Source organism: Tupaia chinensis, unplaced genomic scaffold, assembly GCF_000334495.1.
Source record: "Tupaia chinensis unplaced genomic scaffold, TupChi_1.0 Scaffold000685_1, whole genome shotgun sequence".
Lineage (NCBI taxonomy): Eukaryota > Metazoa > Chordata > Mammalia > Scandentia > Tupaiidae > Tupaia > Tupaia belangeri.
Window position 1 is genome coordinate 4144782 of NW_006160208.1, and position 16162 is coordinate 4160943.

At 42.2% G+C, this 16162-nt stretch overlaps 1 protein-coding gene across 2 annotated transcripts in view; it reads right to left on the bottom strand.

Annotated features, from left to right (window-relative positions):
* The window catches only part of FAT1 (FAT atypical cadherin 1), a 161485-nt gene that overhangs the window by 23342 nt on the left and 121981 nt on the right, over positions 1–16162 (bottom strand). For both annotated transcript variants that reach the window (XM_006160470.2, XM_006160469.3), the window contains exons 10-17: positions 11648–15715; positions 10878–11074; positions 8167–8320; positions 6981–7214; positions 5790–6179; positions 4156–4364; positions 3779–3916; positions 125–268 (exon numbers count right to left, since the gene is read on the bottom strand). In XM_006160470.2, the coding sequence (XP_006160532.1) occupies positions 125–268; positions 3779–3916; positions 4156–4364; positions 5790–6179; positions 6981–7214; positions 8167–8320; positions 10878–11074; positions 11648–15715 (5534 nt within the window). The remainder of the gene's footprint in view (positions 1–124; positions 269–3778; positions 3917–4155; positions 4365–5789; positions 6180–6980; positions 7215–8166; positions 8321–10877; positions 11075–11647; positions 15716–16162) is intronic.

Here is a 16162-nt window from a genome sequence, read left to right on the forward strand (position 1 = left end):
TATCCTCCTCTTTTTCAAAAAAGCAGTCTTTGGAAAAGGAAGATATTTCAACCCAATGACTTTGTGGCCAGTGGGGGAGCTTATTTTCAATGTATTCCCAGAGCCTTCGGCGCTGCAGGCTCACCTGGATAATCACGCTGTAGTTTCCCTGGGAGAAGACCGGAGCGTTGTCGTTCACGTCAGACACGTCGATGTTCACAGTGGTCGTGTTGACGCGGGGTGGGTTACCGTTATCAGAAGCTTGCACAGTGAGTGTGTAACCTGAAATCTGCCGGGGGGTGAAGACAATACGCATGTTCATTTTCATGAGGACAACACATAAGGTTTAAATCAGAAGTGTCCTGGGACCAGCAGTTAGTGTAATGGCTATGTCACTGAACTCCCATGATGCCGACAGCAGTTCAAGTCCCGGACCCGGTGGCTTAAACTCACACCAGGCACATGTATGTGCGTGCCCAAGATCCCGAGAAGAGAATGGAGGAGAAGGGATTGCGGTGTGGCCATCCCCCCGGCAGGTGATTTCTCGCTTTCTATCTCTCTCTGTCTCTCTGTCATCCTGGCGAGCACACGTCTTATAGCAAAAACCTCTCCAAAAAAATCAGAAGTGTCCTGACAATTTGGAAGCGCAGAGGCCCATCGCCTGTCCTTGTCTGCTGTACCCTTCACGGCGCTTCCTTAACCTACAAATGAGTGCGCTGCACGTAATGTGTCTCTTCCCAACACAGAAAGTTACGATAATGATTAGATTCTTTTATGCCTCTCAAAAATGTATTCATTTTGTTAAAGAGTTTTTTATCTTTAAAAACTTGTTGTTCTCCGTTCAGCTCTATAGCTGGAGCCTGATCCCACATGGCCAACCGCAATATTAATTCTGGCCCCCAGCAGCTTGAAAGACACCCCTAGACCATGTAACACGTGTGTCCTAAATCATGACAGGATGGAGAGAATGACTGAGAAGGGATTGTAGTGTGAACACACCCCATCAGGGGGTGCTTTCTTCCTCTCTCTGGCAAGTGCACATGCCCACTGGCAGTTAAGAAAAAAAAAGGGGAAAAATCTGCAGTTCTAGCAACATAAATCATCAGAAAAGTAGTACGGATGATTAGAAAAACAATGCTGACATATTTCAAACATCGTCTCTTCAGTAACAATATGAGTATGGAATGCAACTTCCCTAGGGCCAAGGTCTTGCTCTCAGTCAGATGGAGACAGTCTCCCTCACCCTCGAGGGCTGACACATTTCCAACACCTCTGGGCAATCTCACACTTAGGTTGTACTTAGCTGTCTAAATCCCTCAAGATGATGTCGCTGTGACCTCCCACAACGAGACATTAAGGCGTGTGGCCAGTGGAGGTATAGCAGTAAATACCATGCTCTGCAAGGCTGACTCATGTGGGAAGGGACCGCCCTCATCCCCTGGCCATGCACCTGCCCACATGCCCATCATCCGGAGCTGGATTGCAGCATCAGTACCCTAATTGAGGTGCATCTCTTAGTCTTCCTCTGCCTCGCTATGGGAGATATAAATTAACTAAAAAAAAAAAAACAAAAAACTGAAGTGAGATAGATCTATTTCAGGATTTACCTACAAGGATTAATGGAAGATGCCAGAAAGCTGGGTAAAGCCCAGGATACCTTCTGAAGAACATTAGTCCTCCATGGTGCTATAACATAAAAGTGTTCTGAAGGCCAATTAGCTTGGGAAACAGCGTTAGCTTCTCTGCATCTCACCACAGATAGGCGTGTATATTAAAGGATCTGGGCTCTTTGTGAAAATCACTGCATTTCATTCTGTTAGCAGTATAGTAATCCTGGGCAAAACGGAAAGTCTCTACTCAAAAATTGCAAGTAAGAAGAGAAATGCAAGAACTGGTACTTTGATATTTCATCGCTATTTCCCCAAATTCCTCTAATCTTCGACATGCCTGTTACTTTTCCGAAAGTGCATTCTTTTTTTTTTTTGGAGAGGTTTTCGCTACAGGGCACGTGCGCTCGCCAGACAGAGAGAGAGAGAGACAGAGAGAAAGAAAGCGAGAAATCACCCCCCAGGGGGGATGGCCACGTCGCAATCCCTTCTCCTCCATTCTCCTCTCGGGATCTTGGGCACGCACGCACACGCGCCGGCCTGAGTTTAAGCCACTGGGTCCGGGACGCGAACCGCAGTCAACTACGTGGGAGTTCAGCGACATAGCCATTACGCTAACTGCTGGTCCCTGAAAGTGCATTCTTTATCATCACCAATGTCCTTCTAATTCCTCAAACCACGGCTTCCTGTACCAGTCCTCCAGGTCAGGTCACTGCCGTTCTGGGGCAGATCCAGGTTCTGCCACCCCTCCCGCCTGAGCTGGAGTGGGTGGGTAAGCGGATGCTCAGTCTGGCTTGCCTCTGCTCACCTGTTGACATTTACCTCAATCCTTCAGGTCACTTCTCTGACCATCCCCATCTACCGCATCTCCATTTCCAGCTTTCAAGTCTCAACGAGTGACTAAAATCTCCATGTACTGGCTGAAGAATTCTACGTGAATGTGCCATTTTCCTCTTAACACCAGTATACCCAAAGCCACATTCATCAATGTCCCCTGGTCCCTACTGGTTGCTATCTCATGACTCTCCAATGCCTCAGTCAGCAAGACGGAAAAAAACAAAAGAGCAGCAGCAAAAAACGAGTCACGTCTGACGCCGCCGCTGTCTAAGTTTTGCGGACTCTCATGTTTCCTTTGCAAAGTTGCTTCATTTGTCTATTCACTTGTGATTTCCAACCGGCTGGGTCCAGGACTCAAACTGCAGTAGGCCATGTGGAAATCCAGTGCCTTAACCACCACGCCACCTGCTGGCCCCATTTGTATTTTGCTCAATGTTCACTGCTATTTTCCCAATCAGGCCCTTGCTGCTTCTCCACTGTGGACAGCTTTCCTACCGTTGTGCTCTCTCACTACTCTAAAGAACACTTAGACTTACGCCAGGGTTAACCTCCCATGGTGTCTCCTCGTAACATACCTCAACTCCCACAGATTCAGAGCTTCCCTACTGCCTGTGCATCAGCTCTGAACCTCTGGTCCTGGTTTTCTGAGGACCCAAGATTTGTTCCCTTCTATCTTCTGCTTCTCTGTATGACTTCTCCAATAGAACCACACGGTGCTCCCTTCGACTGCTTGGCTTCTGTCCTCTCGCCTTTGTGCATGCGGTTCTTAGCAGGGAATTCCATTCTCTCACCTGCTATGGTTTTCCAAGCCATTGCTCTTATTAAAACTCAGCTTCTAACTCTATGGAGCCACAGTAATTTCTTACCAAATATAATCTTTTATTATGTGAACTTCCTATTGGCAACAAACAAATTCTTGGGATTTTCACATTGTAAATGCTTTTAGAGTTTTTGTATCTTTTTATTTTATTTTTCCCGGGGTAGGGAGCTATAGGGCACGTGTGCTCACCAGAAAGACCAAGAGACAGAAAGCAAGAAATCACCCCCCAGGGCAGATGGCCACGCCACAATCCCCTCTCCTCTATTCTCCTCTCAGGATCTTGGGCACGCACACACACACGCCCGGTGTGTTTAGGCCACTGGGTCCAGGACTCGAACCACGGTCGACTACATGGGAGTCCAGCGACATAGCCATTATGCCAACTGCTGGTCCCGAGTTTTTGTATCGTGCTTGTCACTTCTTGAAAAGGCCGGGTCTCTCCTTTTGGTACTTCACTTCACACCCAGCAGATATGCACAGAAAGCACTTCTGTTTACTGATCTGTAAGCAATATGTACCCAACTTTCCCACTTACTGTTTCCCGGTCCAGAAGTTTGGTCACTTTCACTTCTCCCTTGACAGGGTCAATTGTAAAAGGACTTCCTTGATTGCCATCTGTGATGGAATAGTGGATGTGGCTGTTTGAAGGTCCATCAGCATCATCAGCCATAACCTAGAGAATACCACACTGTTTATGAGACCGCTAAGGAAGGATGGAAGTTTTTTACATTTCTGGTATTAAAAGCGAGCTGTTTTAAAGCAATGATGTATAATAAAGTCAGTAATTGATGGGCCTAACAAGACATTTTTATATATTCAAAATATTCTCAAATAAGGCCATTCCACAAATATACACTGATTTTAGAAACTGTTGGAAGGATCCAGAAGAAAACTGTCGCGTGAAATACACACCGTGATGACAGACTGCTCAAGAACCGCATCCTCACTGACCACGAAGGTGTCCTGGCTGAACACTGGGGTGTTGTCATTGATGTCTGTCACGTTAATGCTCACGGTTGCAACATCACTTAAGGAAGGTGTACCTCCGTCGGTGGCTTCTACAGTCAAGTAATACTCGTGAGAGCTTTCATAATCCAGGCTCTCAATAATAAATATGGACCCTACAAAAAATAAAGAAGTACGTCCAATACTTACTAATACCACCATTTTTTCCTACCACGACTGAAGTACGCAACATTTTAAAACAAATGTTTTTTACTTCAAAAGTTTACTTACCTCATTTATGTCTTTTTCTTAACTTGATCATTAAAAATTATAAGTATATCCATTCTTGGGTCCTTATTTTTTTATCTTATTTCCCTGATAATTTTCATATTTAATTGTTTTCAGTTATCCTTACTATTAAAATGATTATCTATCTGTTCTAAACTGTAGCTCACTACAGATACTTTATTTCAGTTTAATATAAACAAGTTTAAAATAAATTTCAGCAGTTAGCATAATGGCTATGTTGCTGAACTCCCATGTAGTTGACTGTGGTTTGAGTCCTGGACCTGGTGGCTTAAACTCATGCCAGGCGTGTGTGCATGGCATGTCCAAGATCCTGAGGAGAATGGAGGAGAAGGGACTGCAGTGTGGCCAGCCCCCTGGGGGGGTGATTTCTCGCTTTCTGTTTCTCTCTCTCTTTCTGTTTCGCTCTCTCTTTCTGGCGAGCGCACACACCCTGTAGCAAAAACCTCTCCACCAAAAAAAAAAGTTCCTTTTCTTATTTAACAGTTCCTTTCACCTTTTTCCTTTTCACTTTATTATAGTTCGTGCTATTTTAAAGTATGAGATAAAAGAGCCCTAAATATAACAATTTTATGATATGTATTAAAAAACGCATTTTAAAATAACTTCATCACGTTCTATTCTTCATCTGGAATAATCAAATATATACAATCTGAATGAAGCAACTTGTTGCAACAGATGTTAAGACTTACAGCTCTTTTAGGCCACAGCTTAACAGGACTACGTGAGCATTTATAAAGCAAGAACCAGTAGGTCCTATGACTTCCAACCTTGTTGGCATTCTTTTTAATAACTGTGATTTAAAGTACTTCAAATGTTATATATACCCAGCATAATAAAGATGTCAACTTAATGAATAACCAGATGCCCACTCTAGAAATGAAGACCAAAGTGGTTGAAACTACTGTTTAGAGAAGCTCCTTCCCATGAGTTTAATGAGGGGGATAAAAGCAGTTCCTTATGCAGGTCCTCTACTGTCAGCCATTCTTACCTTTATAACCTGCTACAACTTACTGTTACTAACCTACGAGAATGGGATTCTTTTAGTCTTAACTTAATCTGGTAATGTAGTTTATCATCACTGTGCCAGAAATATATAAAGTAGAGCAATCGTGTGACATCTCCTGGACCACTTTCAATCCTACTTGAAACAATAACAACAGAAGACTTCAGTTTTCTCTTTTGAAAGCACTACTAACAACGTGCGGTCTGTGACTCTGTACAAGGTAAAGCGCCAGGCACATCCAGCCTTTTTGGTGGGATAAAGGCTTCCACTCACTCACCCCGTAAGTTACCTGTTTTAGAATCTATGCTGAATTTTCCATGCTCGTTTCCACTGATGATCGAGTAGGTGATGTCTGCATTTGCTTCGATATCCCGACTTGCTGCGTACACTTGAAGAACTTCTGTCCCAATAAGAATGTCCTCGGACACTGTGGCACCATATTCACGGTACTCGAACACTGGCGGGTTGTCATTTATATCCAGAACGGATACAACCACAACGCTAGTAGCTGTCAACCTCCTTGGCAAACCTTGATCCACGGCTTTCAAAGTCAGGGTATACACTGCCTGCAGTTCTCTATCCAAAGGCTTTTCTAACTGGATAATCCCAGACAATTCATTAATGGAGAACTGCCCCTCAGCAGAGTTGATCAGTGAGTAGGAAATCTTTCGATTCAAGCCTGTTGAGACATAAAATCATGTCACGTGGTTTTATATCAAGACATTTAAACTTAAGTTACTATTCTGAAAAAACTATGCAGCATTTTCAAAGGGAAATGCTAATATACACACTTCTACAATTCTTAGGACTGTGATCTTGAAAAATAAATGTTTTTTTGTGAACCATTTCCAGAATTAAAACAAATACAACTTCATAGCTATCTGGCTTTTTAGACTATTTTACATAGGCACTTATGGTAATAGGACCCAGCAGACCTCTGAAAGTGAAATCTATTAGCTTCAGTGACAAAGAGTTACTTGAAAAATAACATTTTTGTTGTTCTTTAATTCTTCAATATTAATAAAAATTGAAGAGGTTATTTTTATTTCCTGTTGTCAAAATGCTATGGCTACATATCCAGTAGTTGGATTTTGACAGTTTAAAAAACTGTCAAAGATTTATAAAACTACCATAATACACCACGGGATTTTATAATGTCCTTGTGATACTAAAATACTAAAATTTCTTGTGTTGCTAACAATTTGTTCACAAAATGACATTTCACTCATTAATTCAACGGGATATAAAGATAAGTTAATATAGTCACTGACCAGACTTTTAGTGACACCACACACTTCACAGAAATTAGGTTCACGAGATGTACTTTTAGTACTTCAAATAAACATTCAAAGTGAATGAACGGTTCTAAAGATTTTACTCCACAACCCACCACTCAACATGCAAGCAGTAAGGTAAGTTTTGAAACAGAGGCTAAGAGTTCAGGGCACGCTGTGAAGGTCAGAGCATCTCCCAGAGGTACCTGCATCTGCGTCTGTGGCCTGCACCCTTGTCAACAGGGTTCCTGGCTCCGTGTTTTCAAACACAGTGATGGTGTAAGGATCAGCAGAGAACTCAGGGGCATTATCATTCACATCTTCTAACGTGAGCACGATATTAGCTTGACAGAATCTTCCACCTCCATCCGTGGCCTTGACTACGAGGTTATAAATGGCTTGTTCCTCACGGTCAAGAGGAGCGAGTGTTTTCAGTTCACCTAAAAACAAAGGGAAATACATGGACTTGCTTGAAATTCAAAATGTGTGCTACGACTATGTATCTTATTCCTTAACGGCCTTCCTTTAGAGAACAGTTTTGTCAGTGACAGACTCAACAGCTGCATGACCACAGTGAATCTCAGGGTTCCACACTGCCGGGGGCTCCTAGTTCCTCACATCATAAAGATGTGAGGCTGAGGTGTTGGTTTTAACATTATTGTATATAGTGTTGAAAGAGTAAAATACATACCTACTTAACCAAAATTTTTTTTAAAAATTTAACTGACTCAAAAATTAAGATTCATATTTTGAATTAGTTCTTTACTAATTCAAAAGAAAACACGAAGATTGATGCAAAACTGTTACGTGATCCCAATTTTAACAAAGTACAAATGATTAATACAAGAGGAAAACATCTCTATTTAAAGATGAATAAAATACTATAAACCATTTTCGTTATAAGAGTGCTAAAGTTGAGACGTAAGAATGACCTTAAATCCTTGGTTCGAGGAGGTATTCCTGAGACTTTCATCATAGGGCATGTGCATTTGCCAGCAAAACAGAGACAGAGAGGGAAAAAGCGAGAAATTGCGCCCCAGGGGATGGCCATGCCACGATCCCTTCTCCTCCATTCTCCTCTCAGGATTTTGGGCACACACAGTGTCCAGCTTGATTTTCAATACATCAGGTCCAGGACTCAAACCACAGTCAATCACATCAGAGTCCAGCACTTTAACCACTATGCCATCCGCTGGCCCCTTATTTGTTTTTAATCTCACACCAAATTTTACACACTACATGGTTGTTTAGATTTCCAAAAGAATCAATTTCATAGCACTAAATCTGAAAAGGTCAAAAGGTCATTTCAAATTTTTGTGTGATCTAAAAATCTCCCACACACATGACCGTATTGGAATACACACTTAGTTTTGTCCCACACCTCATCATTACCTGTGTCTGGATTTAGTTTGAATTTTTCTGCACCTGAACCATATAATGTGTACGTAATTTCAGCATTGGAACGGATATCTGCATCTGTCGCCGAGACCTGCATGATCAATTTCCCAGGAGGGGCATCTTCTGGAATGGTGTCTGCATACAAAGTCTACAAAGATTTCAAACAACACTGTTAGCATAAAAGCATTACAAGTCAGAACAACTCTCAAGAGAACAGGAGAAAAGAAATCATTTAACCTTGGTCATAGAAAACAGGGAGAAATGCTAAAATCCAAAAAACTTTTAAAACTAATTTTCTTATGAACCATATGTAAACACAAATGTGCCATGCCACACAGTGACCACCTCTAGAGCCCTGAGTCTGATCTGATGCTTAGCCTACACAATACTGAGTCATTTTGAAGCTTCTTTTAAAATTTTTTGTATCAAGTACAGAGAAAAAATGGAAAGTGACAGAGACAGACTCGAACATCCTTGAAAGAATCTTTCCATACCTCCATCTTATACTTATTTCCACACATAAGAATTTATTATTTGCAACTATTTCTAAAACAAAACTGAGTAATTGCAGTTGGGACAGAAGCAATCTTCTGTTATGGAAGAAAACAAAGATCTTTCAAGGCCACGGGGGAACAGACGAGGCTCACGGTCCTCTCTTACCCTGCTCAATTGTCTTTCTCTTCAAATTTACCCTAACATTCAAACATAACGAACTACTGTTGCCATTTCCAATTATTTAGGAATCTATGACATACATAAAAACATAAGAGAAACAGATTAAGATTTTGTTAAATTTATCTTCATAATACAAACTCAATTATAGGTGAATTACATGTTATGACTCACAAAACAGGATGTTCTGCAACACTAAATTAAAATTATCTAGTGTTCTAATTTTATTATTCTCAAAAATGATATGGTATTATATCAAAATAATATGAAAGTGCTAAACACCCCCACAAACACACATTTAAGTTTCTCTAAGAAGATAGACACACAGACACACAGATCCCTGTAAGATACCGTCACCAAAAAATACAAATACGGACTGAAATGAACTCCCATCCCTCAGAAGTACCCAATTCTGAGAGTAACTATGCTTCTCCCCACAGCTACGGTAAATGCTATTCTTACTGAGTCTACTGCAACCCCCAACTCCTCTCCTCTGCCACTCTTCAAAACCACTTTCCTGTCAACCTAGTTTTTTCTAAACCTGTCACTCTCTTCTTCCTTCCGTTACTCTCTTTACTGCAAACTCTTCTTCAGTAACACACACTCTTTAATCTTGCCATATCTAAACGCCTAAAAACACATTCAAGAGGATGTCCCATTGCCTTAAATTTAACAAATCTGAAATGGAACTCAACCTACTTCTCCTCATACCAATCCCTGCTCCAGACACCTCTGTGTCACTGCCTTGGTCCCCCTCCCAAGCATCGGTAGGAAACACAGGAGTGGGCCTTGACTCAACGTGCTTGCCATGCGGTCACAGCAGGACAGGGACGAAATGCTACGCGTGTTTCTTCTACAGGGTCTGGGTCCTGAACCTCCTCTGTCACCCCTGCCTATACTCGTACCTCTCACTTCACTCCTAAACAATGACACAGTACTACCAAACGGAAGGTCTTTAAGGACTCCTGGTTCAAGTCATCTTGTATCTTAAAGACATGTAAGTATTTGGAGTCCCCATGTAGAGTTCAAATTCCTTGGGGTGACCTTTCAGGGTTGTCTATAGGGCCAGAAGGTGAGGTGGAGGTTAAAGTGGCTGAATCCCACATGGCTGTCAGCACATTTCGAGTCCTGGACCACAATGGCTTGAAAAACACAAAAGGAGGGTGTGTGTATGCACCCAAAATCCTGAGAGGAAAATGGAGTAGAAGGGATTGCAGCATGGCCATTTCCCCTGAGGGGGTGATTTCTCACTTGCCCCCCTCTCTCTCTGCCTCTTGAGAGAGCACATGCCCCTAGAGTAGACTGTAACCTCCCCCACACCTTGCCTTCAAATCCTTTCTTATGACACTGACCGCAGACGGCCCATGCTGGCAGACCAAGTTACTATTCCCACCCCTGTCCTCACTCCACACACTCCGCTGCCTTTCCCATTTCTACTTGATTCCCCAGTCACCACTTCTCAAAGGCTGAGGCAACGCACAGTCCCTGAACAGCTTTTCCTCGTCCTCCAGCTCCATGGACTACTCCTCCAGGAGACCCACCGCCCTCACTTAACCTCGGAGGGGAACGGCTCGTCTTTGGGCTACGTGTTTTATCTCACTAAAGCATCACTAACCTCTTAGCTTCTTTAGTGTGAGAGAGAGCAAGTGCCCCCAGAAAGGTCCCTTAAGCAAGACAGAGCTTTGTGGGAAGAACTGCAATGCCGGACATTTCCTCCCCAATAACCTTATCCCCCAAACTAAGAGAATCCCTTCATGGGAAGTTTACGGAGCATTTTTAGAGTTAGTCACAACTGTACTCCTGTCCACAACCTACAGTTTTTTAGAAGGAGGTTCTTGACCTATTTAGCCTCCCCCAAAATAGTTCTGAAGATTTTCCAAGACTTACCCATTCAGCTTTCCCTTCAGCTTAACCAGTAAGGGATGAGAATGGAAAACACATCTGAATTCCCCCACAGCACCATGTGACAGTCCTATTCAAATAATTAAAACATTTAATTCATAATATATAAAATTAAAGAAAGAGTAGCCTACCTTTTCACAAACTGGACTGTTGTCATTTGCATCAAGGACTTTCACTTCAACTATAGCTTTTGATGAGAAAGTCCCATCAGTTGCTGTTATACTCAGAAGGTAATTGTCCCTTTTTTCCCTATCCAGGGGTTTCTTCACATAAACCTTCCATTCATTCTGTACATTTTCAATGGCAAATTGTCCTAAGGCATCTCCTCCTATTAAATCAATGTTGAAAGATGACAATCAAATTTGCTGAAATAGGACAACAGTAAGTAACAGGAGTAAAAAAGTAACAAGAAAAATACACTGTACAAAAGTATGTAATATTATTTATTACATATTATATAATAACAGTGTTTAAACGTACTAAAAGATTTTTTAAATAATTAAAATTTGGTGTATAATCACTTTCTTACTTACCAAAATAAAACACAAAGCACTGAAATGTATATCTAAACACAGAATAAGTAAATAAACCACAAAGACAACTAAATAATAGTTTAGCCTACAATGGGCCTACAATAATTTACTTTGAATTATAATACACATTAAGTATTAAGTTCAATAGAATGAATCATAAAATTAAAAAATGCTACTGAAACAACTGTCAGCTTTGCTTAGCTAAAGAACTGAAGATACAGCTTAACATGCTATTTCTACTTACTTTAGATGCGCTTAACTAAAATCGTCTATTTAACTCCTAATTTCCATACCACACCAATCTCAAAATTTTAATTCTAATACAATTTAACTTTAAATTAAACCATTAAATTTGAAAATTTTTTTACCAGTTATGAAATATGTCACTTGTCTGTTAATCTCTTCGGAGTCAGCATCCGTAGTACTCAAGATGGCAATCACACCTCCCGGTGGGTCATCTTCACTCACGGTCCCCTTGTAAATCTCTGCCGTGAATCGAGGTGGACTATCGTTGACGTCAGTGACAGTGACATCCACAATGGCTGTGGAGGACAGCTGAACCTTTTCACCATGATCTGATGCAACCACTTTGATCTGGTAACTGTCTCTCTTTTCATGGTCAAGTTCCTTTAGGGTTGTAATCCAACCAGTTTCCATGTTGATGGCAAATGATTCGATGACGTCTACACTCTGCGACTGATCTAGGCTATACATGACTTGGCCATTGGTTCCTGAATCTAGATCAGATGCCCTGATCTGGATGACTCTGCTTCCCGCTGGCAGGTTTTCAACAATAAATGCCTCATATGGATTGGACTCCAAGAGGGGGCTGTTATCATTTGCATCTTTCACCTGGATACTAACCTCTACAGAAGCTACCACCTCATAGTCATCCCTAGTACACCTGGCCAGGATGGAAAACTGATACCACTTCGTTGTCTCGTGATCAAGCCTCTTCTCCAGTTTCAGTCTGCCACTCTGCCTGTCGATCACAAAAAACTCATCCCTATTACTTTCAGCAGTATTGCCTTTGACTAGGCTGTAAAGAACAGTCCCTGTGTGTTCCGCCCGGATGAGATCTATTTCTGTTCCAATAGGCATGTCTTCTGAAACTGTATAGGTATAAAATGGTTCTGAAAATCTTGGAAGCTGCATTTCTGGTGGAAGTATTTTAACATAGACGGGAACAACAGACTCTTTGGGTGGAGACCCATTATCCACAGCTCTCACAAAGAAGGTAAAGAACTCATTTTCTAAGCCAATTAAGCTTTCCTTTGTCGTAATTACGCCAGACAGTTTGTTGATTTCCAAGTTCTCTTTAACACTCTCGGAATCTGCTTCAATGGCATAGGTGACATCAGCATTGGATCCCTCATCAGTGTCACTTGCGAGAACTTTGACAACAGACGTTCCTTTGGCAGCACTGGCTCCAATGTTCACTTCATACTTGGTGGCTCGGAACTGAGGGGCATTATCATTGTCGTCTGTGAGGATGACATTCACAGTGCAGAAAGCAACTCTTCCTCCGGCATCCTTAGCCATTAAACGAACTGCGATGACTTTTTCTGCTGGAGTTTCTCGGTCAAGTTTTTCCGAAGTAAATATCTGTCCTCTCTCATTAGTATAAAACCTGTCTTTGGCAAAGTCATTTACAATACGGTAAGTAAGGCGGCCGTAAATACCCGAATCCCCATCGGTTGCTTTAACCTCAATCACCAGGGTGTGTAAAGGAGCATTTTCAGCTAGTTCCACTTCATATTCGTTCTGAAGAAAAACAGGGCTGTGCAAGTTGCCTCCAATTACAGTGATGTGAACCTGAGCAGAACTTCTAAAGACGCCATCGGACACGGAAACGTTCAGACTGTAAAATGGCTTCAGGGTGTGCCGGCGCAGGTTTGAGAGCGTGATGATCCCCGTTTCACTGTCAATGACGAAGTTTTTATGATCATTGCCAGACAGAATGGAGTATTCCAACTTATCCACGTCTGAACTATCTGCATCACAGGCTTTTACACACGTCACAAAATGACCATGAGGGGCATGCTCACTAATTCTGGCTTCATAAATCTGTTGGTCAAAGAGTGGCGGGTTATCATTGAGGTCCGTGACATCCACCGTGATGATGACATCACTGCTCAGCGGCGGCATGCCACCATCGACAGCCCTTACAGAAATCCTGTGCTGCTGGAACTGTTCGTAATCCAAAGTTCTGACCAGTGAGATGAGACCAGTACTGCTATCTATGTGAAAATAGTCTTGGCTTTTACTATGATTCCCAAACATCTGGTATGAAATCCCTCTGTTGGGTTCTGAATCGGAATCAGTTGCTCTCACTTGAATGACAGATGTTCCGATCACAGATGCCTCCGACAGCGTGGCAGCGTAAGACTGTTGAACAAACACGGGAGCGTTATCATTGATGTCTTCCACTATGATATCAACAAACACATCGGCATGGGCACCGGTCAGAGAGTCGGTTGCTCGAATGCTCAGTTTGTAGGCTGGGTGGGCCTCAAAGTCCAGAGGAGCAATGACATTTATAACTCCAGTATTAAAGTTAATAGTAAACTGGCTGAAGGGGTCTCCATCTGTGATGCTGTAGAATACTTTTAGTCCTTCTGGACTGTTGGCCTGGACATGGACCACTGGGCTGTGTATCTGGATGTTCTCTGGAATCTCTGCACTGTAGAAAGGTTTTTCAAACACCGGCATGGCTTTATTCATAACAGTGACTGGAACTATAACTTCAGCTGAAAAGGCTGGGTTTCCTCCGTCTTTTGCAACCACTGTGACAAGATATTCTTTATTTAAGGTGTCGAGTTCGAATTGCTTTATGAGTGAAATTTCACCAGCAGGTCCAATTTGAAAGTGCTCGTGATGTTCCTTAAGGTAGTAATGTACTTCCCCATTTCTGCCACTATCTCTGTCGACAGCAGTGACAGAGCGAATGACATGGCCCACCTCAGTATCCACTTTGACAACAGCGTAGTAGGGAAGGTTAACGAACACTGGTGCGTTATCGTTTTGGTCTTCCACAGTGACTTTCACAACCACGTGGGCCACCACAGAGGGCGTGTGCTCTTTAGTCACTTCCACGACCACATCGAACATCTCCTGCTGTTCCCGGTCAAATGGCACACCAGTGGTTGACAGTACTCCTGACGTGCGGCTTATTTTAAATCTGCGATCTGGATTGAGGATGTGATAAAACAAGGGCTCATTGATGGGATTCCCAATAGCAGTAATGACAGCCAATGTTTTGGCTTCGGTGGAATTCTCTTTCACTACCGCAGAGTAGAAATCTTGGGTAAACTTCAGTTGACTTTCTTTGCTTTCTTTCACATTAATTTTCACGGAGGTAAAGCTGGCAAATCTGCCATCCGAAGCTCTGATGGCTAACTCATAGCGGCTCCTTAACTGAGTTGTGTTTTGTACAGTTATCGTGCCGGTCTTGTAGTCCATCGAGAACTTCTCCCCGATGTTGCCTTCAGTGATGGAGTACATTAACTGAGAGGAGGTGTTCGAATCAGCATCTGTAGCATTTACTGTGAGGACTCTGACTCCTTTGTATGTCGGCAACAAAAGAGACGCTTCATACAGTGATCTGGAGAACACAGGGGGACAGTCGTTAATGTCAATGACGTGGATAGTCACATTAGCTGCATACTCCGCAAATAAACGTGGGACTCCCATGTCATGCACTTGTACAGTAAAGTGAAAAGTACTTGTTTCCTCATAGTCCAGACGTAGAACTGCACGAACTGCACCAGTGCTGGGGTCGATAGCAAAATATTTGCGTCCAGATGGTTCAACGATGTGGTAAACAAGCAAAGCGTTGGATTCCTTATCAGCATCAGTTGCTCGGATCACTAGTGGGACATTCCTATCGGTCAGGACCACACTGTTGATTGAAGCTGATTCACTAATGAGTCCTGTATACTCTGTCTGCATAAAAACGGGCTGGTTGTCATTCTCATCCTGTAGGTGCACCAGAAGGGTTGTATTGGTGGACAAACCAGCCATGTTAGTTCCTTGTATTGTCAATGTATAGACGGGCAAAGTTTCAAAATCCAGAGCTTTCTGAGTGAAGATACTTCCAGAATGTGGATTAATATCAAAGGCATCGGCTATGTTTCCGTCTTTTATTTCATATACCACTGATGACTGACTGTGGGCTGTAACCATTCCGACGAAACTCCCAATGCTGATGGCTTCGCTGATTTCCACAGAATACTCTCTGGAGGTAAACTTAGGGGCGGCGTTGTCGGCCACAGTGACAAAGATGTGTACGGAAGTTATTTCACTCATTGGTGGATTCCCTTTATCTGTAGCTTTTACCATTAAGTCATACTCCACTTGGTTACTTCGATCTAATTCTTTGGCAGTTTTTATGGAGCCCAAGATGGGATCGATTGTAAACGAATTTCCAATATTTCCTGGAAGGGGAGAAAAACATACATGTTAAGGAAAAACACAAGGAGCAATCGAAGGAGCAACTGAAGAAAAAAAAATAAGGTTCTCATTAAAAACCAAATTCGGAAAATAAGCAGAATTTCAGGGGACATAAACATGTGAAAGGACTCTTCCAATTATTTCTTTTTATTCACCTAAAACAAGGCTACTCTTCAGAATTCTGTCCATAAATTACAAAAAACAAGAAACCTAAAAATGACACTCTACCTAAGGCCAAAGCTCACTCTCTGTTGGCTCAACAGGGACTATGTTACAGAAGGATATGGTTATCCTTTTAAAAAGCAGAGGAGTTAATCATTTTCCAAGAGTCCTTCAAATCCTTCTAAAGAAGGTGCTTATATTTTCAGCATTTATCACTTGGAAATTCCAAAGATCCCTATTTATTACAAAAAGAAACATTTACATTCACT